Source organism: Anser brachyrhynchus (assembly GCF_964034855.1).
Source record: "Anser brachyrhynchus genome assembly, chromosome: 5".
In the NCBI taxonomy this organism is placed as follows: Eukaryota; Metazoa; Chordata; class Aves; order Anseriformes; family Anatidae; genus Anser; species Anser brachyrhynchus.
Genome location: NC_137699.1, coordinates 857,840 through 882,992, shown reverse-complemented (window position 1 = coordinate 882,992; position 25,153 = coordinate 857,840). Strand labels below are relative to the sequence as shown.

At 41.8% G+C, this 25,153-nt stretch overlaps 1 protein-coding gene and 1 long non-coding RNA gene across 31 annotated transcripts in view; one reads left to right on the top strand and one right to left on the bottom strand.

Moving 5' to 3' along the window:
- TEAD1 (TEA domain transcription factor 1) overlaps positions 1–6,698 on the top strand; it is a 160,609-nt gene extending 153,911 nt beyond the window's left edge. For all 13 annotated transcript variants that reach the window (XM_080593055.1, XM_080593054.1, XM_080593060.1 and 10 more), the window contains one exon: positions 856–6,698. In XM_080593055.1, the coding sequence (XP_080449181.1) occupies positions 856–969 (114 nt within the window). In that variant the 3' untranslated portion in view covers positions 970–6,698. The remainder of the gene's footprint in view (positions 1–855) is intronic.
- The window catches only part of LOC308195513, a 158,085-nt gene continuing 133,986 nt past the window's right edge, over positions 1,055–25,153 (bottom strand). For 16 of the 18 annotated variants that reach the window (XR_013951565.1, XR_013951566.1, XR_013951567.1 and 13 more), the window contains one exon: positions 1,055–2,284. This is a non-coding gene — a long non-coding RNA (uncharacterized lncRNA). Of the gene's footprint in view, positions 2,285–7,272; positions 7,339–11,533; positions 11,711–25,153 lie in introns of all 18 variants that reach the window. The other 2 variants (XR_013951578.1, XR_013951579.1) reach the window with 2 other exon arrangements.

Below are 25,153 nucleotides of genomic sequence, written 5' to 3'. Positions count from 1 at the left end.
AAGAAAAGGCTGGCTGAGAACATGAACAAACGTCTCTGTTACTTCCCAGATATTCAGCTTACTTCTCTTATTTTTAATGCAAGTCTCTGGTGTTTGTAAAGAGCCTGAGGCAGTAACTTTGAACCATCCCATTCATCTAATGTGTTCTTACTGACATGCCAGTTACAATACTGCAAATGTCAGTGTATTAATTAATTAGTTCTTGGACCAGGAAAGCATGAAGTAATGGTGAGGATACACCCAACAGGTGACCTAAAGCATGAGGAATGGTCTGCGTAGTAGCCTTGAAGCCACTGTCATCCAGCTACCTGCTTATTGCACTGTGGCATTGCAGTGGCACCTGGCCAAGCACTTAGAGCCATGTGATGCTGCTGCCACCACAGGAATTGGGCAAGACTGAAGGTTGATGGCATGACAAAGAGGTAGGGCAGTGAGCTCAGAGTGATGCAGTGTGGGGGTGATGAGTGAGGGGTGCACTCAGCTCAGCTGCCTTTTGGCAGACAAACACAGGGGGACAAAGATGCACTGGTTTTCCTTTACTGAAGTTAGTGTAGGTTGAGGAATGCTGAGCTGATGGCTCATGGGTGGCACCCTGGGTGGGATGAATCTCAGTATCCCTGTTTTAGGAGCAACTGCCCCACAGCTCTGCCCCGGAGCACACTGTGTCAGCGCAGCCATGGAGGTCAATTTAAATTGCCAGCGAGATAGAGAGAGGGAGGGAGAGAGAAAAAGAGAGAGGACATTTCAAACAGCAACATCTAAACATTGCCTAAATTAAACCAGTCATTTCTTCCTTTGGCTCTGGTGTTTTCAAGTTTTTAATATATTGTCTACCTTTTTCTTCCCTTCAAATAGGTTGTAACGAACAGGGATACACAAGAAACCCTACTCTGCATGGCTTGTGTATTTGAAGTGTCAAACAGTGAACATGGAGCACAGCATCATATCTACAGGCTTGTAAAGGACTGAGCAGTTATTTATATATACACTTCATTTCACTTCTTTATCAAAACACAGACTGTAAACCTCAACACTAAGTGGCAGTGCCTCTGGCCCAACTTTCACCCACATTTTTCTAAATCCTGTTGTAGTGAAGTCATTTTTAATGTGTTCATATATAATTGTAGCTGTGAAATTCTGGTACAGTTGTAAAAATTATTTCTAAAACTTAAGTGTTCTTCAAATTTCTAAACCACAGTTCTTTGGGAAGACTGTATTTAAGAACCTAATGCCTCTGTCTGTGGAGGCCTATTTTTAATTCTGATAGAAAAATGTATGACAGAGCATTTGCCATGGGGAAAAACTGACAGCATTTATAAGATTTTTTTTTTCCAACACAAAATACTTGTTTTACAATTCAAGTGAAATTGAAATGAATCTTTAGCTATAACTGTAAATGAGTACACAAAGTTAATAATCTTTATAGAATTATCTTTGTAACTAATTAGGGTGGAAGATACGGACAAATGTAATTCACTAAATTATTTTTTAAAATGTTAACGTTTTTCTGTTTGAAACCAAATGAAAAAATATAGCCTTAAGAAATGCCTGATAAGAAACAGACAGGTCCTAAAATTAGGCAAATTTTGTATTTTTTTCTCAATGCTAAAACTAATCTTCTAATCCATTAAACTTTCAAACAGGTATTGCAGAGAAAGAAAACATCATCCCTTATCCCTAACATATCTAGTGTATTTTAAAAGAGTATAAAGTTGTATTGTACTAATATGAAAATTTGATTATTTAATGAAAAAGATGGCTCATTTTGCAATAAGTAGGTAAATACTGAAGATTTAGACTTGCATTATATGTAGTCTTGTGTGTGCAGTTATATTTTATACGGACAGCTATGTTTTCTAATAAGTTGATTGAAAAACTCGCAATTCTGAAAAAAACATGAATGGAAACAACGGACATTGCAACAGCATTGAATAATTCATAAACTAAAAGCAAAACACTAAAGTGTTTGAGAGAAGAATGCATACACCTCTGAAAGGATCAACAGCTTTAATATCTATGAGACACTAGAAAGTCACAACCAACATCAGGCAAAGAAGATTGGAAAGTGGAGATTTTTTTTCTCCTTTTCCTCTTTATCATGGTGCTCTTACACCTCTCCCCAGTTTTCTCTCCAGTTCCTACTGGCAAAGACCTTATATGAAACAAACATGTACATACCACATGGGGTCTGATGTCCTTTTGCATCTGGATGTGGTAGTATTCATCCTTCTGATATATCAGGGAAGACTCCAGGAAGTGAAGTGCAGCTGGAGATATTTTAATACTGTAAAGATTCAAAACACAGATGTGGGTGTGAGTGATTATCCAAGGTACGCACATGTGAGATAAGTATTCTCATTCTTCCTGGCTAAGCCAGAGTGTTGTTCAGTTTCTTTTCTTCTGCTGCACACCCAGCACTGTCCTTCAGTTGCCCAAGCAGCAGTTGTTTCAGCAGGTGCTGTTTCAACAGTGGGTTCTCATGAAAAACATTTGTCAGAAAGGCTCAGGACCGCCAGGCCAAGCACAAGCCACCTTAAAGATCAGTCATGAAGTATCAGCAAAGGGTGTTCTTGGGAAGGTTCTTTCCAGCTCTGACTCAAAGAAGTTAACATTTAACAGCTCCCTCCTCACTGCCATTTAATGATATGTGCCCATTCACAATTTAACTCTAGAATTTATTCCCAGGCTACAGTGCTCTAGTCTTCAAAAAAACACTTTTAATTTCTGGTTATTTTATATTTGTATAGTACCCTCTGTTAGAATTGCCCATGATTGAATTATCTAGACTAGAACATAGCCTAAACATGGTAGCAGGTTGCTGTACACCTGTGGCGGACCGTATTCATATTTAACACTGCTGAGGACTCACATTAGAGGAAGACACAAACATCTATGAGGGGAAGGGAGACTGCTTAAATTCCTTAGCTGGCTGCTGATCTAATGCTAGTAGGTGGATGATTGCTGTGATGTCTAGCTGTTATCTGCTTGTGGATATTAGGGCTGATGATCTTTCAGTTTATATTCTGTGAACTGAACAGAGAAATATGTCCATGGTAAGGTCTCTTTTAACACTCATTTTTACACTAACAGTCACATCAGGAAAAGCACTGCATTGTAACAGCCTAACGGTAGCCCTTTATTCTAAGCACTTGGTGTTACAAGTCAAAAACTACTTTTTTGTTTCATTTTGTTCTAAAGTTTGTCTTTTATTTAGGGTTTGAATTGTGGTTTTGATGATTTTTTTTTTAATAACAAGCAAACTCTTTGAGGTGTATAAAGTGTGTAAGTCAATTTGCAAAACCAGGTACAGGTTTTTTTAACGGAATCTGGCACACTACGTATGTCATAACTATAGGGTATAAAAATCACAATGTTTATTGGTGTTCACTTATGTAATATTAGGGAAACTATTTCCATTGTCTTTTCTTTACACTTCTGTAAATGATCCATACCCTGTATATGTTAATTCTTAAAAGCCTTAATCCTTCAACTGTTCAGCGTGGGGTGTGTAGTCCAACAGGCTGCCTGTAAACTGTGAGCTCTTTTGTAAGCTGGAAGTACTTATCTTGTTACTGTTACTTTTTGTAGGAACCTTTTAACTGAGAGCTGCCAAAGCATTACAATATGCAGTGCCTTAGCATTATATTAGAAGTACCTTTAGCCTCTTAACACAGATTTTATATATTGTTTTATCAATTGGTTCCATTTTTTAAAATATCTATATTTTTTCCCACAGAAAAGCTCTTTGACTGCTTGGTCTAAACGAACCTTCAGTACAAGTCAATCCCATTGCTACGCAGTTAAGTGTCTATACCAAAAGGAAAGGTTACAGATTCATAGTTCTCCGTGAAAAGTGATTTGTATTAATAATGCTGCCTTTCTAAATTTCATGACCAAATAATAAATTGTGACTCTTCTGCACTCTAGCATGAAAGTGCCTTTGGTTTGAAATTCCAGCTTAGAAAAGTGCTGCCATAATAATGACAATTTGTAGAGAGACCAAAAATATTTAGTTATCACCGTAATGCCTTTGGTTTATTGGAATAAGTTGAAACTACAGGCCTCCATTCACAAAAGAGCACCATTTATAGCAATGTAATTTCGCTAATAATCAACCTGCTGGAGAATAAGGTACTGTTTGCCATTTCTGACAGCATTGCAAACCAGCAACTGATTTGCCTATGATATAAAAATGAAAATGATTCACATTTATATTCTCTTCATCCAGTCATGTATCTATCTGCATAATGAGATCCATGCACTGCAGAATTTCAGACAGTTGACAAATGAGACTATTGTTTTCCTCTAATAATATTTCAGTATCTGTGAAGATCTTTTAAGACAGAAGATTTTGTTTACAAAATTGTGCATACTGAAGGTCAGATGCATAAAACGAGATGAAAACGGAGAACAGACAATAGCTAGGGTAAATGCAACTATGTGTTTTTAAACACTGAATTAAGTGTGAGCATTGTGGGTGAAGGTGCTGTTAGAGAAACTCTGGCCAGCACTGTTCAGAACACAAGGTTGTTTTGTTTTGTTTTTGTCCCACATGATGTCATGCTAGGAAAAATGTAGCTCCTCTTAAAAAATATGTCTGTATTTGATACCTTCTGTGAACGGGGGCCGTACTGTGTACACTACAACTAAAATCAATGGGAAGAGGAGCAAGATTTTAAGAAAAAAAAAGTTAGAATAAATATCAGCAAAACCAAAAGCTGTCAGAGGGATTATATAGTTGTGAATACAATTTTAACTTGATTTTTAAAGTATTTGATGAAAACTAAGATTAACTTTTTATATATAGAAATATTGTGACACTGTGTGGTAAATATTGTGATAATTCAATTTCCCTGTCTCTAAAATAATATTTTTCTTATTCCTTCAAGGTCTAAATCTCACTTACCTCTGTAAGACAAGTAATCCTGTTGAATTCACTGAGACTGAGATAGGGCAAAGACAATTTCACCCCTCAAGTAAAGCATATATTTTCAGTTTTTACCAAACATTTCAGCTGTACTAATGCATATTTGTGGTAAAGTACACTCCTGTCTCATTAAAACAAGCGTAATGGTACCATTTGGGGCTGTTGAAAATTGCTACAAACAAATGTAGTTGTACTTACTTGAATTCCAAAATTATTTTATGTAGGTACTGCACCACTATTTTGAAGGAATTGCAGATATAATGCCTGTTTCTCGCTTTCTCTTTCTACTGCAGCTACAGCTCACTAAGTTTGGCAGTAGCTTCTTCCGTTAAAACCTCCACAATATAGGCTATTTTAAATAATGAAGGGTGTACATTACTGTTGAATGTAAGTAACTGGCCAGTTCAAGGCAGATACAACATTTGACATACTCATCCATATCTATTTATTTTTCCACTGCAACTCCTAGGGCATACTTGCTCCTGAAGCAGTTTCCCTTACAGTTTTCCTGGATCTGTCATACTGAGAAATGTTTTGTCTACTCTTTACTTGACCCATACTGATTCAGATACCCGGTCAAACAGCAGATGTGATAATAGAGTCCAGTTTCGTACTTTCTCAGGATGATCTCCTTTCCCTATCTTATAACAAGATGCTTAGCCCCCTTAACAAAAAAAAAAAAAAAAAAAAAAGGCTGGATAATGAAAAGTACAAGAAACACTTTGGAGATCTTCAGCTTTTAACTTTTCAGGTCATTCTTGCTGAGATCATGTAATTAGTTTTAGTGTGTAAATTAAATCTTAAATGCACTCAGTTGACAAAAAGGAGACAGATCCCTGTTACCTCCTTACAGAATATGTGTTTTTGTTTTTGTTTTATTTTATGGGCCTCTTTGGTTCAGGCTCATGACTGCAGACAAAAAATACAATATGTGCCTGAAAAAGGAAGACAAAAGAATTTTATAACATTGAAAACCTGAATAGCCTTTAATTCTTCAGTACATTTTATGTAAAACAGGTTGGGGTTTGGTTTGGTTTTGTTTTTTTTTTTTTGCCATGTGCATTTGTTCACATTTGTAAATGACTTAATGGAATTCTCACTTTATGTTTATTTGTGTAATGTGTATAAAATGGGTTTGTGACTTAAGCATATTCATATATGGTCAGTGGTTACTTTAATATTGTACTGCTGCTGGTAACTTTTGATGTAGAACTTGCCTTTTGATGATAAAGTACCTCTAGGTTAGACAGGGAGGGAAGGCTCTTTGAAAAAAGTGAATGTTCTCCAATGTTTTCTTAACATATTTGCAGAAGCTTTCAAAAGGAGTTTCAGTCAAACCTCTTGGCAGTACAGTATTCTTGTATTTGTTATTGTCTGTGTGTAGGTACTGGTACCTTTTTTTGTTTCAAATGTTTTAAGTGTTGGCTTTAAAGTGAATTTATCTTTAGTATGATAGTAATATGAAAATTATAGGTTTTGTGTGCAGAGAATTTTTTTATAAAGTGCTTTGTAAAAAAAAAAAAATGTATTCTAGCTTTCGCGGTACATATGTGTGATAACTTTAATATCCATGACAGTTAAGTGCAATTATTTCATCACTCTAAAAATGCTATTTTTGTGTCGGTTACTGCAGGTGTTTTCATGTCTTTGCAAAGTGACACATTTTGATGCCTTCTTGATAAAGTGGTAGAATTTTTGTAGCTTTCTAGAAACTTTGTATTCATACAGTATCGATTGAAAATAAAGAAAATGAAAGTGTTTTGTGCATTTATCTTAATCTCCTATATCAATCTCTTTTTATTGTTGGGTGCAACTTTCAAAAGCATTTGCCAAAGTAGCACAAGGCCAGATTTGCAGAAATACCTGTGTTTACCTAAATGTGTCAATGACATCTAGCAAGATTCACAAAAACTTTTAGAGATGGCACCCGTGGCTGGCACATCTGGAAGCTGTGTTCAACGATGAATCTGTATGTGTTCTAGCATTACATTGACAAGACCTCTAGCTTGTGTGTCTTCCTAAAGAAATGGTGGTGGGTTTTTTTTTTGAAGCATCATTTAAACCATACTGTTTAAATGGGAAAAGCCACCCATCCCCCTTTATACTAGAAGCAGGAATGAGCTATTCAAAATCATACACAATGAAAAGCATGAAATACATCACTAACGTGATAACTAGAACTGACTGAGGAACACAGTAGTTAACTGGGGTTGAGGTGTTTCTTCCAGAAGGACACTTGCGCTCTGTGAGAGTTGAGGTCCTAAAAATGTTGTTCCACTTTTCAAGAGACTGATTTCTTGTTTTCCTTATTACAACCACTTCCCCCTGCAGCTAGCAGCTGTTACCTGGTATGATGAGAGGATTAAACAAGTTTAACTTGCCCGCTGCATTTATGAAGTGAAACCACCCACCTAGGAAAAAAAAAGAAAGGAAAAAAGAGAGTAAAGGGGATATCCTGCATCAATTGGAGTCAATGGCAACATGACCAGGACTTGGCAGAGAAAAAAGAACAAACGTACATCTGGCTCATCTTCTGCTTCAAAAGGAGAGCAGTGGCTTTTGAATAAACCACATGCCCCCTCCCACACACCCCAATTCTCCTTTTGGGTGGCAGATGTTCCACTACCATTTTTAAAATTCCACCAGAGCACCCCCCATGTGTGAGATGAATGGGCTGAGAACAACACACAGACATGGTCTGTTTTGGCCCTGTTTTCTCTTTGTTCCCCATTAAGTATATGGCTTCAGCACTTTGAAGTGGGTTAGCTTTTTCAGAAGCAACCTCTTTCTTAATTAAGGTACTGCATCTTAATTAATTTAGGTTAAAAACCATAAACCATCTACCTCTGGGACAAATGCCATGCAACACTTCAGGTTGGCAGTCCCAGTGTAACATCACACCATTCGTGTATTAACCAGCTGTCTTCAGCAGACACAACAGCCCCTGCATACCTAAGCCCAGTCTGGTTTACATGATTACAGCATCACGGTCACAGGATGAAGAAGACATACTAATTACTCCATGCTGTTTTACAAAGTGTTGCATGAAGAGCTATAGGTGGTCTACAGACTTTTCTTCTGTGGATTTTTTTTTTTTTAAGATGCAGCCTATTTGTCAATACAAATACTGAATGCATTTAATGCTCATAAAAGCAGGAGTAAGAGGACAGTTCAGAGCTCAGCAGTGTGTTAGCAGATGTCTATAGATCCCACACACTGCTCTAGCTATTTATCCCAACCCTGAGCTTTCACAGCCTTCATATTGTTGTCTGGGATCCTTTGAGCAGAAACAGCTGAACAATCTGTCACTCCAAACAGCAGCAGCTTAGCAGTGTTCGTAAATTATTACCTACCTTGTAGAGAGGTGTGACAGTTGGTTAATGGTTGTAAGCTGTTACAGGATTGCTGCTTGGTGAGAGCTAGAGCTGTGCTGGAGACACACAAGACTTGGCGAAGGTGGGAAGGGCAGGAGGGAGCAGGTAGAGAATGTGCTACGAGAAGATTGAAAAGGAAAACTAGAAACCTGGAGTGCAAGTGAAAAAAATGAACAGAATTTTACTTTCCAAAGAAAATGAAAATCTGAGCAAAGGAGGCAAGGGAGAAAATAGTAAGAAAGGATGAAAAGGATAGTTTCAAGACCAACAATAATAAGAGTTCCATCAGAAGAAAGGGGGAGATCTAAAACTAAGAAAAAGGCTACAACAAACAAACATTCACTTTCTAGGTCAGTGAATAGAGTTGATTTTTTTGCTCCTATATTGCTTCTTATTTGTACTTCCCATTATTGGGACATAATTGGGACACTTCAAGGATTCTCTTTAAGCTTAATGGGAAAGGAAGGGCTGTTGTAGGCCTCTCTTTATACTGGAGGTTCTTCATGCCTCACTGGGACATAACAGAAAGGCAGCCCAAAAATCTCATCAGCAAAGCACCATATAGCCTCCCTGGTAGATGAAGATTTGTCAGCTTGGTTTCAGTTGGAAAACAGTGAGAGAGCAATATCCAGAACATTATCCGAAACAATCAGTTGAGCAAAGACACTTGAGCACAAGTAACTGATCTCAATTCATCCAGCTGTGGTTATCTTTCAAACCACCTTCCTTCCACAAATGCATGCTTGGGAGGAGATGGAGTGGGCTGGGAGGTATGCGCACACACATGCATGTGCACATGCACACCGATGCACAGAGAACATTATTTGTTTAGGTTGATAAATTTAAGAAAATGTTGCTTTCTGTGCCCCTCACCCTGTCCTAGAGGTAAGAGCATAAAAAAGCAACCTTGATGTTGTTAAACTGGAGCAGAAAGTCAAACAAAAAGAGTTTTCAGAGGTCTGCTTCCAAACATCTTTGTCAGCTATTACAGATACCCACACACAGGTAACAGTTTTGGAGCCTTAGCTTAGCTTTTCCCCTTCTCTACCTCTGGTAAAGTCAATGTGCAAGTAAAGACAGTGGCTGGGACCATCAGAGCAAATGGTGCAGGAGCCATGATAAATGTCCCTTGTTATTCCTCTCACACGGTTCAAAGAGGAGATTAGTCCACTACTCGTGCGTACCTTGCCATGTACCTTAATGCTTTGCTTTCTGGACCTCCAGCAAAGGCAGACTATGGCAGTGGATTTCAGAGACTTGCTGTTTGAATGGAGTGCTGAGCTGTATGAGCAGCTGACTTTGCCAGTACGTTGACAAACTACAAACTGATTTTTTTCCTGCCCCAAGTCTAAGTTTATTAAGCATATTTAAAGATCCTTCTCATTTTATTTTTTTTTTATTGGCAGAGGCTAAAGAATAATTTTTCCAGACTTTTAAAAATTTCTTTCTGCTAAGATCACATTATAAGAGATTTTTTTTCCAAGGTACTTGTCTTTTCTTGTTGTCTCACCTGTGATGTTGAACTTCAGAGCGAACATTACACTTCACAAAATGTGTAAGAACAGTATTCAGACTTGTAGTCGTTCCTTTCAGTACACTATGAGAACACTTCTTTTCTGATGCAGCTCTACATCAACTGGGGGATGGGGATACCTGTGCCTCCATCTTGTTTGGCCTTTCCATTACTTTTAAATTGAACTCACATATGGCAAATTCAGGCAATGACATACAAGAATCAACACGTTGCACACTATTCCACAGCACAGAGAATTTGATGACTTAAGTCAAATGTCTATATTAGTTTTACTATCACTATATGATATTTCTAACAGGTTTTCATCTAAGCATTATTGTCAGAACACCACGATGGGTGGAAACTCGGCAGTGCCGTTCACCCCTCCCCCCAGTTTCCAGCAATGAGGCGGCAGCCACAACACTAGTGGCAGCAGAGCTGCTGTTCCCCTATCTCTGCCAACAATCTTCTGCTTTTCGGGAGGTGGTGGTGAGCAACGTCTGGGAGTTGCCCCAAGACTCTCCAGCAACAGGCTCTGGATAAGTGCAGGGGGGCAGGTAGCCAGCACACAGTGACAAGCACGCTCCCAGCCTTTGGGAGGGGAGCTGCCTGTTGCAGCACAGGACAGGTCAGCTTCCCTGCCTACTGTCACCCCTGTCTCCTGGTCAGCCAAAGGACAGGATGACATGCTCAGTGAACAAACATGTGAAGGGAGGGGCTTGAGATCCAAGAGACTTCATTTTTACATAATTTTTCTCCCAACTGCCCCATTCTCTGAAAGGCCACAAGAGATCATGAGAACAGGATCACCAATTCCTCTTCATGCTGGGTGAGGCAGGACACGCAGAGCACACATACACAACTATGGTATTGGCTTATCATTTTTTCCATGCGAAACAAATGTCTTCCCATTAAGAATATCAGTGCTGGAAGTGGTTTAAAGGTAATGGCCACTCCAAGAGAACAAGTCTAAGGACTTGAGAGCCACAGACAGGAGACAATCAGGGCAGGCAAAGGTGGGAAAGCTCTGATTTCTCAGCTTGGGAGAAGGGGGGGAAGAGAATTCTTGATGCCTACAGACTGCTGCACCTGGGGATAGGTACAGGCACAGTGGAGAAAGTTAGTTTGAAGATACTTGAATACTAATGGAAAAGAAGGCATGGGGATTAGCCATCATTTGAAGATGAAGACGATGAAGCAGGAGATAGGTTAAAGGCTGTTTCAGAGAACTGCAGAGTAATTTTCCATTACCTTTGGTCAGACATATAAAAAGACACATACAAAAGTCAGCACTCAACTGGAAGCAGCTCGAAAAGTATCAAAGAAAGAGAAATGAACCCAGAGAATCAGCCTGAGGAAAGCATACACGATGCTCATTAACATGGCCAATAAACTGGTAGGGAGCTACTGAAGGGTGTAAGGGGACAGAACCATCAGACAGTCCCTGAAATACTGAAAAAAAACCAGGTGCAGAGGTGGCTAGAAAGCTGAGAGTGACCACTGCCAACATCAGAAGTTACTGCTTTCTCGGGTGTGCCTGTGAAACACATGGGAAAGCTGTGGATGCAGCAGTAGATGGATTTACAGACAAGACAGATATGGGAAGGAGTGGAGAGTTCAAGATCAGGGCTGCCCACAGCTTCACTGCGAGGGAGGTAGATGGGAGGTCAGGAGAGCAAGGAGATAAAAACCGTGGAGATAGAGCTACGCAATACGGACCTGTGAAGCCGTCTGTCAGCTCAAGCAACCAGCTCTTCCTTACCAGAAGAGCGTGTGGTGATAGCAGGCAGTGTGGTGCAGATAGTGGGTGTGGGACCTGGGAAGTGGGGAGACTCAGTCCTACATACGCTCATGGCTTGACAAACAACATGTCCTCTGATGCTTGTCTTTGGCCACCTGTTGACAGGACAGACAAGTGGTGATGCATAAGAGGTGGTCATGATTACAAAGGAGATCCATGGACATTGATACCTGTACAATATAATTTAGAAATTTGTGTGGTGTGGATGGATTGTTACTCTCGTGGTCCCCAAATGACAAGCACATAATTACCCCTTGTAATGGGTCTGAGAGGAGGGAAGAGGGGAGTGTCAGTTTCTCTAACAACCAGAACAAGGGAAAATCTGTATATTTAAGCTTCCTGTTGAAAGGTTAAACAAAAAGATTCTGTTCAGCTGTTAGCAAATCAGCTGAAGAGAAGCTGGGACTCTGGGCTGCTCAGCTCTACTGAACACTAAGAAACAGCCTCAGTGCTGAGTGTGCACAGCCCCACAGTTCAGTCCCACATTGTACAGGAAATGCCTATAGACATAAAGAGAGGCCACGGTAGGAGGAAAAACAGCAGAAACTTCTTTGCCAGCAAATGAACAACAACAACAAATTGAAATTCTGACCAAAATACAACCCAAAATGTTTCCAGAAGAAACACATTCTTACTCCATTTTATTTCAAGAGTATCAATCCCTGCAATAACTGGATTTAAACCTCCATGTGATAAAGAAGTTGGCCTTTGTGCTTATATGAAGGATCACATTGTGATCTGAACATCTGACAAAGTCCCTCAACCAGGAGCTGAGGAGGCTCACACATGTTCCAAATTTGCAGCTCAGACCCTCCACTTTAGTGCAGATCAAATCTTTGGAGATGCACAAAAGAAAAATACAGCCCTAAGACAATAGCTAGATCCAGGTTCTGGTGCCTGTTGCTGCAGCCTAATGCAGAGCGTGGGGTGACCATGAGTCTCACCAGGCCTTCCTGCAGTCATGAAACAACTGCAGCATGTCCCAATCTATTTACCTGCAAGTACTAGGTATAATCCGTTTAGATAAGCCCATTACCATGGTACGTGACCTTTGGACTTTGGCTTAAGGCTTCTACTTTCCCTTCTGGAGAGAGCACATCATATTTCACTGTCTATTTTATTTCTTTCTCCCTTATTATAGTTGTGCTCAGTATCCTACACAAATTGCTTTTCCTGGAGGCATAAACAAGCAGATAGAATCTAGGGGATGTTTAAATAAAGGGAATCATTTCAAATGGTCTTTGAATTAATAAGTATATATAAAGATAAATAAGAAACATAAAGATATATAGGACATACAGGTAATACAAACAAATCATGACGCATCTGTCCAGTGTGCTCTGTTTATGTGTGCACTCAGTGCTACGATATCCTCGAAAGCAATAGGCCTCCATTCTTCATCTTTCTGGAGACACCTGTGATCCCAACTGGGACACAGGAAATTTTCCACCATCTCAAGTGAAGGATGGGTTGCTAGATAATACATTGTGCCTATTAGGAAGAGTTTATCCTAAAAGAATACCTAAAAGGCACAGTCTACCTCCTTGACTTACTGAATCTAAGTTGACAGAATATGCACTTCCACTGTAGCCCCTACTAATTAGCACTAGAGAAAATAACTACCAGTTTAAAGATGTTGGTGACTTGCAGGCAGAATGGGTCACTTGTTTTTTAATGCTAACTTCTCACCTATCTTCTCTCCTCCCATATTCCTGCCAGCCACTGACCTTCCTTTGATCTGCTATAGATTTTGAAGGCTGTCTCCCTTCTATTTTCTGGACCTGTGTTCAGAAAGAACAGCTACAGTATTCTTTGTGAATAACTATGAACAGCAACTGCTTCTGAAACTCCTATGGAGATGGGCTGAACCCTTCATGCCTAATCAGCGCAAGATCGAGTGGGACCCTCAGCACAGGGTGAGCTGGTTTGGTGAGATACTTGGTTTTATCTTTTATCGCAGTCTTCTCTAGCACACAGTCTGAATAGATAATGTAGAAATTTATCCATCAACATAAATTAGACATCAAAGTTGGAAAGATTTGATCCACCTGAACAACTACTACAAATAAATACTTGCTCATCCTCCTCCCTTTTCTCACTATGATAGTCTGGGTTTAGAAACAGTGTTTGATACTACAGAATAGCTCATATGAATCACATTAATCTGTCTTTTTAGGGAACTACTAATGTACAAGCAACTGTAATACATTGACTTTCCCATTCCCTTCCAAAGACAGGAATACAACTGTGCTGTGGTACATTGGCATCAGATGCTTTAAAAGCTGAGTAGGGCATCTCAACTGAATTACACAGTTCAAGGGAAACTGGGACTACTAAGCATATAGAAACCATCTGACTCTCCACAGAAAAGTTATTACTCAAAAAGTTTTTGTGCTTACTGAATAATCTGATCTCAGGCAACTGCAAAATGGTTTTCCTTCTCTCTTTGAATTGAATTTCAATATGTCCTTGCATGAAGAACATAATGAAGTACATGCCTATGGCAAGTGCTGTTTAAAGCACTGTCCTTTATTCCTAGAGACATTTCCAGGAAATGCAAAGCTGCAGAATAAAACACCCCTAGCTTTATCACAGACTCCCTCTTCTGTGTCACTTTTTGCTCAGGGTATGACACTTGAATAAACAGTATTTAGCGCAAACAGCGCAGGGTCTGCCCATCTCTGAGCCATGCAGGAGAGAGTTGTGCCTCAATGGAAGGCAGACATGACCGGGCCTGTAACCTGAAGGCATTGCACAGCATTTCAGGAAGAGTGCAAGGCACAAATCCAAAGGCCAATTCCTTCACCTGCCAAAGGTGTGTCTTTAAACAGGCAACAATCAACACCAAAGAGACAGATCCTGCTGTTGGTGTCAACGCTGTAGAAGTATAACTGTCCAAGTTATACTGCAGTAGCTGACAGCAGGATTTGTCCTTCTCTCTGTTCAAAAATCCCATCCTGGGCAAAGTGGGACCTTTAAAGGAGATGACCAGGCATACTGTTCATTCATGAGTGGCTAGAAGCTCACTCTGGCTGTTTCATGTGTGCCTGAACACAGTCTTACAATCAAAACATAAAATGGCATTTTTGTCTCTCTGAAGTGTCATCCAGGAAGGGCCCCTCAGGCTACACATCTTCCCAACGAATGCTTGCTTAGATACAGAAAGCTTTCTGGGTCCAGTGGTAGCGCCACCGGGGGCAACATGGCAGCAGCATGGAGCAGCTTGCATAAGGGGCCAGACTCTCATTAGCGTCTCTTAGCCAGGGCTGCGAGATCGCTGCCGCTCCACCCTGAGGCCCAGGGAGGCATCACTATTTCTCCAGCTCTGCCTTTACTGAATAACTCAGCTAATAGCAACAGATGAAGTAGTGATTTTCTGATGTTTGGCCAAGCTGTTAACATTGTCATTCTAGCACATTTTAACAAGTACAGACAGGTATGGGCATTAGTCATATTTCTAGAGGCAGTTCTTTTATTTTTCTCTGTCTATTTTTTCTTTTCTATCTTATCCATTTTTACTGGGCTTCAAAGCCCTCAGTAGAAACAGATGTGTGAGTGTTATAAAATTATATTGCTAAATCAGGGCTGTTTTCCAACTTTATACAAGTTGTATGTCAAAAGACACTACAGGCAGGAGGGCCAATTGTTCTGCATTGAGAAAAGCTACAATAAGAAATTGCAGGCTAAGAATCGAGCACCTACTGTTAGGGCATGCCTGAACTAAAACTGCCCTCCCAGCCCTAATTTAGTTTCTTCATATATGCACCTTATTCTGTGGTGTACAATATCCAGATTGATGTTAGTGAGTTTGGTGGGACATCTGACTCAGCAGGCATTGCACGCGCAAGCTTTTCAATACTTTGTCACATCTTCAGTCGTCAACACATGTTTTCTAGCACCATTAAGTGTACCCCAGAGGTGACCTTTATGGTATTAGAATACTTCAGAAGCATATATTTATTTTCCTGGGGCTCCTCTGAGCAGAAGTTTGGCCTGCAGTCCTCAGCAAGGCTGCGCCACTAAAGGTTTGCTTCAGTAAGGTTGAAAGCGCTCAAGCCTTATGTGTCCCCTAGACTTGAATGAAAAGGTGGTATATGAAAAGTTTCTGAAGAAACTCTTGCAGTGAGCTTGGTTTCTTAGCAAAGTACTGGGCCACTACCCTTGCTTATAGCAGCTGTTTGTGTGAGAAGTTCTTCACATAATGTAAAAAAGAATCCAGTTTCTTCCATTTGTGCAAGTCAGCCTGACTCACAGTTGTTATTCATGAAACAAATACAAGTAAAAATCACTCAGGAATGGGAATGGTTAATTATAGACAATAGAGCTGTGAAGCTTGTTACCAGCACCAGTCAGTCCTGCTATTGCTTCCAGCTGAGCAGCTCGGGCCACAGGACAGGGGCTGCATGCTCCAAGACAGCAGCTGAGCAGAGCGTGTCCCTGCCCGCAGCCCGCCTGCTCCTTTGTGGCCCAACAGGCTGCAGCAGCCGTGACAGCAGGGCTTGCACTCGGCAGAGCAACAGATTGCAAAGCATCCGGCGATACCAGGGCCACGTGTATGTGGCAAAATATGCTGCGATATGAGGAGGCGAGCTGCCTGCTGCACTATGGCAAAGCAGATTGCATAGCATTAGCACTGGTGACAACAGGACACTCATTGTGTGGGACAACAAGTCACACAGAGAATGTGCAAACGCAATTGGTTGGGCCCATTTAACATATGCACAGCAGAGTGACATATGGCAATTGGTGACTTTCCTGCCACAGATGCTGAAAGGCTTTGTTTCACTCCAGTGTGTGGTGCAGATCCAGCACATCGTTTCCCCCTTCAGTGAGGGGCAGCGTGAGTGCCAGCAGCGCTCGCCCCCACCTTCAGGCACCACAGATTTCCAGTGCTGCGAGTGCTTCTCGCTGCGCTGTGTGGGCTTTCTGTTTCCAAAACCCTAGCCACCAGCCAAAGCCTGGGCATGCTGAGAAATACAGCTAGTTTAAACATATGGCTGAGATGAACTCCCTCTTCAGCTCCTTTGCCCCTTTTCGTTTGGGTTTCTGTACAATTTTATAGTACCACAGCCTGAAACAAACTACTTCTAAAAATGTTTAATTTTTCATTAGAACCTCTTATTTTCAATAGTTTCTCTCTATTAACAATACAAATAGATAACTGGATTATTATAGTGACCAATAGATTATTTCTTCAACTCCATTAAGCAAATATTTAAATGGAAGTGAAAATTGGCAATGCAGAATGATGGCTTCCTGGCAATGGGACAGAAACAAATGGAAAGGGGTTCTATCAGCTTGCTCATGCAGGAAAAACATGAAGGAAGATTCTGAGATCCTGGTATGTGTTGTAGCTACGTTCACCTGCGCAGAGCCATGAGATGACAGTCTCACGCAGTCTGATGACTGCAGCACCAGACCAGGGTTAAGACAGGGAGATATACTCTCCTCTCTGCCGCTGCCCACCTGCCTGACCACTGGCAAATCACTTCAGCTCAACAAGGAACAGAAATAAAGACCATGATGCTCATCCCAGTGCACTGCTTTGGGGTTGCCTGCTGGCTGCAGAGTAGAAGGTGGGGTAGGAGCTGACCTTTTAACACTGGATCGTTTCATGTGGGCCACAGAAAACTCATGAGCCAGTAACAGCATCCATCAAGCTGAGGACTCTGGGGTCAAAATCTTATTCCCTACTTCTGTCATTATTGATCTTTGCTCACTTGTTTCCATGGTGAAGAAGAATCCAAATCTACATAGATTTAAAGCACTTTGTTTACAGGCACACAGGGGGCCAAGCAATCAAAGCCAGATGATAATTAAGTGCCCTCTCCTGCAATGGGATGGGACTTGATACATGTTCTGTCTTCTCCAGATTTCTGCTTGACCAGACTGTGAGATTGCAGAGCCAGGCTAAGACATGGAGTTGGCAGCTGCTGCCATGTCCCACAGGTAAGTAGCTTGAGAGCTGCCCAGCTGAGAGCGGTTTTCTTTGCTTTATGCTCCTTTTGTTTTTTAAGAGCTAGTGAAGGAAATGTGTTGCTTCAAACTGGGCTGTGGAGTAGCCATAGCGTAAGTTAAGGGGCATAACATGAGGTGCTGCTGACAAGCTGTGCAGGAGCAAGAGGCAAAATGACAACTGTGAGTGCTGAGACTGCTTTGAGTACAACTAGCTTTACAGCTGCAAATCTCTGCTGCATTCAGGCTGCACGGAGATCACCAGAGGGCTGAATTATGCTGGCTCCAGAATCCTCAAAGTAATTTGTCACTGTGGTCCTCAATAGATCCCTGAGTTTCTGTATTTCCGTGCTTTCCATTCTGTATTTCCATGTATTTCCATATGAACATGTGTGGTAAGTCTGATTAGTTCTGACTGCATCATATTTACTCTGCAAGCACCAACCATCTGTGCAGCAACTGTCCGATACGTCCAGGCTGCATCAGACCCTCTGGACCTGTGCTGTGGCATTGATGCACACATTTACAGAGCTCAGACAATACCTCTGGCTGACTGCCTCATCACTCAAAACCACTATTTCACGTGCTCTGTTGTGATGAAATCCTAGAAACACAGCTTCAGCCCTCAGATTTGTTCTGGAAAAGTGTAGAAGTGGGGAACAACACGAGGTGCATTTAGTAAAACTGAATTTGCAGTAGTCCTGTCTCTGTGGCATTGAGAGCCTGATCAGATCACATCAACTGACAGGAAAAGGGCATACGGCAGAAGAGTTTTACCTTGAGACTAGCTCCCTCTGCAGCCTGATTTTCAGCACCCAGAACATGGGAACATTGTACATCTTTTTAGAATAGGATAGGATAGGATAAAATAGGATAGAATAGAAGAGTTCAGTTGGAAGGGCCCTTCAGAGATCACTAAGTCCAACTGCCTGACCACCTCAGGGCTAAATATAAGTTCAAGCACATTAATGAGGGCATTATCCAAGTGCCTCTTAAACAGTAGCAGGCCTGGGGCATCAACCAACTCGCAAGGAATGCCTATTCCTGTGTTTGACCACCCTCAAAGTAAAGCCGTAGTTCCTCATGCCCAGTCTTTAGACAAACACTTGTTTGACTGCTACTCACAGTTGGATAAACCTCGGAAGGAGTGGAGTCAGTCTGGGAAACCTGTGCTCCCCATTCTCGTCAGGGTGGCATATTAACTTGTCTAGTGTTTTCCAGTATCACAGGGATGATACAAAATGACCACAGTGATCCAGACTGAAAAGCAGTCCGTCTTTCGATTTAAAATTATGCCTCTGGAAGGAAGGTGACATCAAAAGCTGGTAAGGTGGTAAACAAGGAGGTAACTTCTGAATTTCCCGGAATAACCGAGCGCAGAAGCTGGCCCCAACACCCGGACCACGCAAACTCTCTGCAGCGTTTCCCACCCGTTGCCTCCAGCGGGCCAAGACCTGCCCGGCAGGGCCCCAGAGCGGCGGCAGAAGCGGAGCGGATCACCTCAGTCCGGCTCTCCGCAGCCCCGCAGCGACACCCAGCGGCCCCAGGCTCGGGGCTGCTCCCCGGAGCGCGCTCCCGACGCGGCGAGTCCCCTGCGGCGCGTCCCGAGGGCTTGTGTCCGCCGGCGGCGGGGCCCGGCGCTGCGCTGGGGCTGTCAGCTCAAAGCCTTTGACCTGCGGTGGGATCGCGCTGGTGGGCAGGGCGAGCACGGAGCAGGAATGAAGCCAGGGAAATTCCACAATTTATACCACGCAGGAGATCAGATTAGATTATCACAGTTCATCCTTCAGGGCTGACGACTGTGAATCTGATGGTGAATCAGTAGCTCCTCTACCTCCCCGCCCTGGGTGGCTCAAAGACCTGCTTCTGAGCGCTCGCTGTCTTTATTACACAAGACACTGTAGCCGCTGGCCACCTTTCTCCGTTCCCATCTGCCTGGCACCCGGTACAAATCACAGCGCTGCAAGAGGGAGCTAACAAACTCCCCAGCAGTGCGCTCATGCTTCATCAGCCAGGTCAACAGGTAGGAGGCATCTCCCTGTACCAGGGCTTTTCTCCCCAAAAGCCACCACATCCAGACGCATTGTCTGCATTGAACACAACCCACCGCCAATATGTGATTGGGTTAGTGCAAGCCATTTGCCAAGCCAGCGAGCAAAAAGCATCACGAAGTAAGATTTTGCTGCTACATCTGCGCTGCATCGGCACACGAGGGAGCTCAGAGAGGCAGGCACTGCCAAGGCAGACTCTTGACTTTACCATGGCTGCACTGAAAACAGATGAATGTGGTATTGTCAACTTCAACCAGCCAGAATCTATGCCATGCATCCAAAAATCGTATGATAGGATTTTTAAAAAGAACGATTTCAAGGAATTTTGCTTTACTTTTTGGTGTTTCCAATCTGCTGTACTCAAGAGAATGGAAAACATCCCTTTTAGTATTTATAATCATAACACCTCTACATCTCATGCAGTCCTCCAGGTCTGGCTCTTAGGCCAACACTAAACACTGAGCTGAATCATAAAACTGGGGGAAGTGTCAGCACTGACTAGGGTGCACAATTGCAGAGACAAACCCCATGCAGGCAGGCACCAGCAACCTCCCCTTCTCCACTGGACAGCAGCCAGCTTGTTGGCGAGTGCCTCTTCAGCGCTCTAGACTCAGTGCTGAGAGCCAGGGCAAGCAGCAGCACAGAGCCATGGTCAAAATACGGTATGTTTACGCAACCAGTACAGCTACATTGCCAATGGCATTTAAAAGAAAATGTAGCACATTTCTTTGACTGCATGAAGAGTTCACAATGCTTGCAAAGTTCAGGGCTGCTATGTGAATACAATACAGACAGCTTGGTTTTTTCTACTTTCTTTATTCTCTTCAGGACTTGTATCTGGCTATTTTAACAGTCACTCCTGGAGGCCGGAGGGATGAATAGTTATTATATATAGAAACCTTCAGCTAGCTTAGAGTCAAGAAAAAAAAAAAAAAAAGGAAGAAAAAAGAGTAATTGTTCCAAATGGTCAAAGCAGAGTCCACCTAGTGAAAAAGCTACATCATATCTTTCACAAAAGCAACAATTTGCTGGTAGCATAAATTGCTTGTGTGCTTTAGAAAAACAAGATACAAACTGGTGAAATACGAAGACTAGTCCTGAACGCATGTTATCTCCTATCTGCTGCCAGTAATCAGTAATGTAACTTGGCTTAAGCAGCCACACCTCATTCTCTCACGCAGATTTCCTCCAACATGCATTTCAGCAGTAGACACACATATTAAAACTAGGGGTGAAAACACGTTTTCAGTGCTTCCCACTGGAGGAAAAGCTCATTAACAACACTGCAACAATAATTTGCACAGACTACCTTTTCCAAGCACAGCAAAAACAGAGGAAAGCTGACAAAAGTATAAGGCAAACAGTTGCCCTGGGGTAACCACTGGCTTAGAGTCCACGCTGAATTTGGCCGCCAAGATGCAAATTGGTACAAGCAAGCTCAAAGTAGTCTAGCCAAGTCCAGCAGTTAAAAACTGCAAATGAACATTTGGGAGATTCCAACATAGGCTTTCTACTTTGCAACTGCTTGCCAGAATATCCCATTCTCCTGTAGTCCACCCTCAAAGGACAGCTGGAAGGAGGCCTGACCATCTGTACAAACTGTTCATCATGTTATGTGACATTGAAAAGAAAAGTGTACAGTCTGGCAAAATACTAGCCTATCATGCTAATCCCCACTTTTTTTTTTTTTTTTCTCTCTCTCTCACAGAGCTGCATATGAGGCTCCAAAAACTTAGGGATAAACCTTCAAGTTTGGCTCCCTCAGACTGGCCATCCCTAGCTACAGGTGGCCAGCTGGGGGTTCCCAGCCACCTGGCCTCATTGCTTGATTTGCTCCAAGGACAAGCCCATCTGCTGGCTTCGGTGGCCAGCCTTCTCCTGCCATGACTGCCTCATCTCTAGCACACAGAAAACATGCACTGGAGTGTTTGTAACTCTTAGAGAGTGTGCTGCCATGCACTCTGCTGTGCGGCAGGAGGTGTGTAACTGACATTTGTGGATACCATGCGAAGCAGCCATCAAGCTTCTTGGACCTCCAAATGCTGTGCATAAATGGGGCTGACACACTGGGTGGTTTAAGCAGCTATACTGCCTATCTTTGACAGTAACAACTGTCCACAGCCACTATCAACAGTCTTGGCCTCTCCCTTCGACTGATAAACTGCATACGGGAAAATACCTGCAATGCTCCTAGCACTCCCTTCCAGCTTCCCTTCTGCTACTGTTTTGATTTTATCCCAGCCATCATTATTCTACACAACACAAAATAGGAGACTAATATGTCATAAACCTACATGCACTATGGTCCAGACTGAAAGGTATAGCCAAAAGCTTCAACAGCATGTTTGTATGCAATGTAAATATGGAAAGGCACAACCTAATACTATGAAAAAGTAACCCACCACTTTGATGCTTTTGTGGGATTTTCATGGGATTAAGGTATGATCTCAGCTAAGGGTCTTATCATGCAAATGGCACAATTTAAACCAGTTTATGCTAAAATATCGGTTTTCAAAGAAAGCATTCTGTTCATGATGTGCTAAAAAAGTATCATGGGCTTATGGCCCTCCCTGTTTGCAGGTGAGTGTTTGATTACATTTCTGTTAAAGAGGAAGCTGAAGCAGTCAATATGTTGGAGAGTATCCATGAAATAGAAGAAAAATTACATTCACAAGAAGCAGTGACCAATGTTCTCATGTCTTTTTTTATCACCCTTGTTTCTTTCCTCTTTACAGTCCCAGTCTCATTCTTCGAAGTTTATGCATCCTGTATTTCTCATGAACCTTTTGAAAGGATCTTTCTGTCCTGCAAAACGTTTATCTTCATGCAGACAGAGCAGTATACACCTTCAAAAGAGTACGAATGCTTTCTTTACTTAAACACATCAGTAATTATTTTGCTATTTTAATACTGAGATAGATCCAGATAAAACTATTAGGTTTGGACTTTGGCTCTGTATCACAGCTTAACTGTTTTCAAGAGTGAGCTAAATCAGACATGGGTAGAAGCATCCAAATAAACTTACATTTGGGTCTGAAGTTTGCTATTTCAATTTCAGGTGTTTTGATCTGGAGCTTTGATGTGCTCCAGAATAAAACTGAACTGCTGGCTGAAAAATCCCCTAAAGCAAAACAGAAGACTAAACAACCTTTTGAATAACCTTCATGAGTGAATCCTATATTTGTTTTCAGGAAGTGCTCAGCTGCCTGTAGCCATGCCTCCCAGTGTATAATCACCAAGCACAATTACAAGGATTTTCCCCTCATAATGTGACGTAAGAATATTCTACAAAACAGCCAAAGATTTCAGCAAGTAGGAGTTCAGACTACAAATTTATATTTCCGAATCATTTATGTTTTCTGCCAGGTCCTACTAAATCAAAACAAAGGTGACAGTGGAGCAATGATAACCATGAAAGAGATTCAGCACTAGAATGAAAAATGTAAAAGAGCTTTAAAAGAAAAAGGAAGGAACAGTAGGGCATCAGTCTCTTGTCTTTCCCCAGGGCTTCTTTGCATCTCCTTGTTTTACTGATGCTATCATCTCTTTCTATCTTCTTAAAGCTCATCTGTGGTGCGAGGCAGTTTTAGCAGTAATGTCAATCCAGTGAACTAAACTAAGCAGTTCAAGCAGGATTGGCCTGGGGCCACAGATTTCAATGGGAGCTGCTGGATGCTCAGCATGACTGACAGTTAGGCTCTTTGTGGATCAAAAATCAGAATAATTTTGTTCCATCTGGCATTTTTCATGACCCCCACTGTGCCCAATATTGCAGTCACAACGCCTCACATTTTAAAAATCACTGTCCTGGTTTTGGCTGGGATAGAGTTAATTTTCTTCCTAGCAGCTGCCATGGTGCTGTGTTTTGGATTCAGGATGAGAATAACGCTGATAACGCACCGGTGTTTCAGCTGCTGCAGAGCAGAGCTCGCACAGAGCCAAGGCCATTTCAGCTTCTGGTACTGCCCTGCCCACGAGAAGGTTGTGGGTGCACAAGGAGCCAGGAGGGGACAGAGCCAGGACAGCTGACCCCAGCTGGCCAGAGGGATGTCCCAAACCATATGGCACTGTGCTGAATGGTAAACTGGGGGGGGGGGGGGGGTTGGCCGGGGGGAGAGAGCGATGCTGCTCAGGGACTGGCTGGGCATCAGTCAGTGGGTGGTGGGCAATTGCATTGTGCATCACTTGTTTTGTATGTTCTTTTATCAGAATTATTATTATTTTCTCTTCTTTTCGGTCCAATTAAACTGTCTTTATCTCAACCCTTGAGTTCTACCTTTTGTTTCTGATTGTCTCCCCCTTCCCACCAGGAGGCAAAGGGAAGGAGTGAACGGCTCTGTGGTGCTTAGCTGCCTGCCAGGTTAAACCCCAACAATCACCCCTCCACTAAAGGCCTAACAATTAACAAGCATGTGAACAAATAAAACAGCAACAACAACCAAATTCTCACATATTCCAATTCTTTGACAATCAGACTGAGTCTCCTTCCACAGTCCTACTTTTTCAGAGAGTAAATACCCCAGCAATGCTCTTTGAGGTATGTCATTTTTAGACTCCCAAATCACTAGTAACTCCAGAAAATGTAGATGGGTGTCAAACTGCTCAACTCTTTTCTAGGTCTTTCTAGGCTTCAAGGTGTAAGATCTACTGGAGTACAAAAAAGTTGATCTCTAAAGAAAACTGAAAAAAAGACAGAAAATAGCAGATATAGTAGAGATGGCAAAAAAACACACCTTCAAAGATGGAAAAACTGAAGAGAGATAAAATTGTAGGAAACAAACAAACAAAAAAAGCTGAGTTGAAGGAAATGAAGTTTCGGAGTAGGAACACAAGAACTGCTGGACTTTGCAGCAGTGTACAGCCCAGTATCCTGTCTCACCAGTGGTGAATGGCAGATGGAAGAGTAAGAGAATGGGAAAAGTATATAGCACTTTTTCTCTGACAAAGCTTGCAGAGATACACAGGCAAACAATTTCCTGAACCAGAGACAGTAACATTTGTGCATAACAGCTTTTAATGGAGCTTACTTCCATAAAAGGAACTAGTCTGAGTCCAGGTAAACTTTTGGCATCAACACCCTATGGCAATTAAGCCAGCAGTGTAACTTCATTGTGTATGAAAGTAAGAAAAGAAGTGTAAGAAAAGAAAAGAAAAGTAAGAAAAGAAGTATCTTTTCTTGCATATTTGCTACCTATTTCTTGAACTACGAGAAATAGAGAATGCTTTCTGAGTCACATTCTTTACTCCATATATGACTTCTATGCTTTTATATCTTGTGCCCACTCTGTTGTCTTTTTCTAAGCTAAAAACCTCATGTAATTCAGTCATGCTCAACACAGAAGGTGGTCCATACTTCTATCTTCCTTTTTTTTTTTTCCTGCAAATTCCTTCTGAAAGAAACTGGTAAAAGATTTAGCAATTTTTTTTTTCACTTTTATGTTTCTGGAAGTGCTTTCAGAAGCTTGATGACCCTTACCGCATGCAAACTGAGAATGCCTAGTATCAGCATCAGGTCCCAGGAATGTATAAACT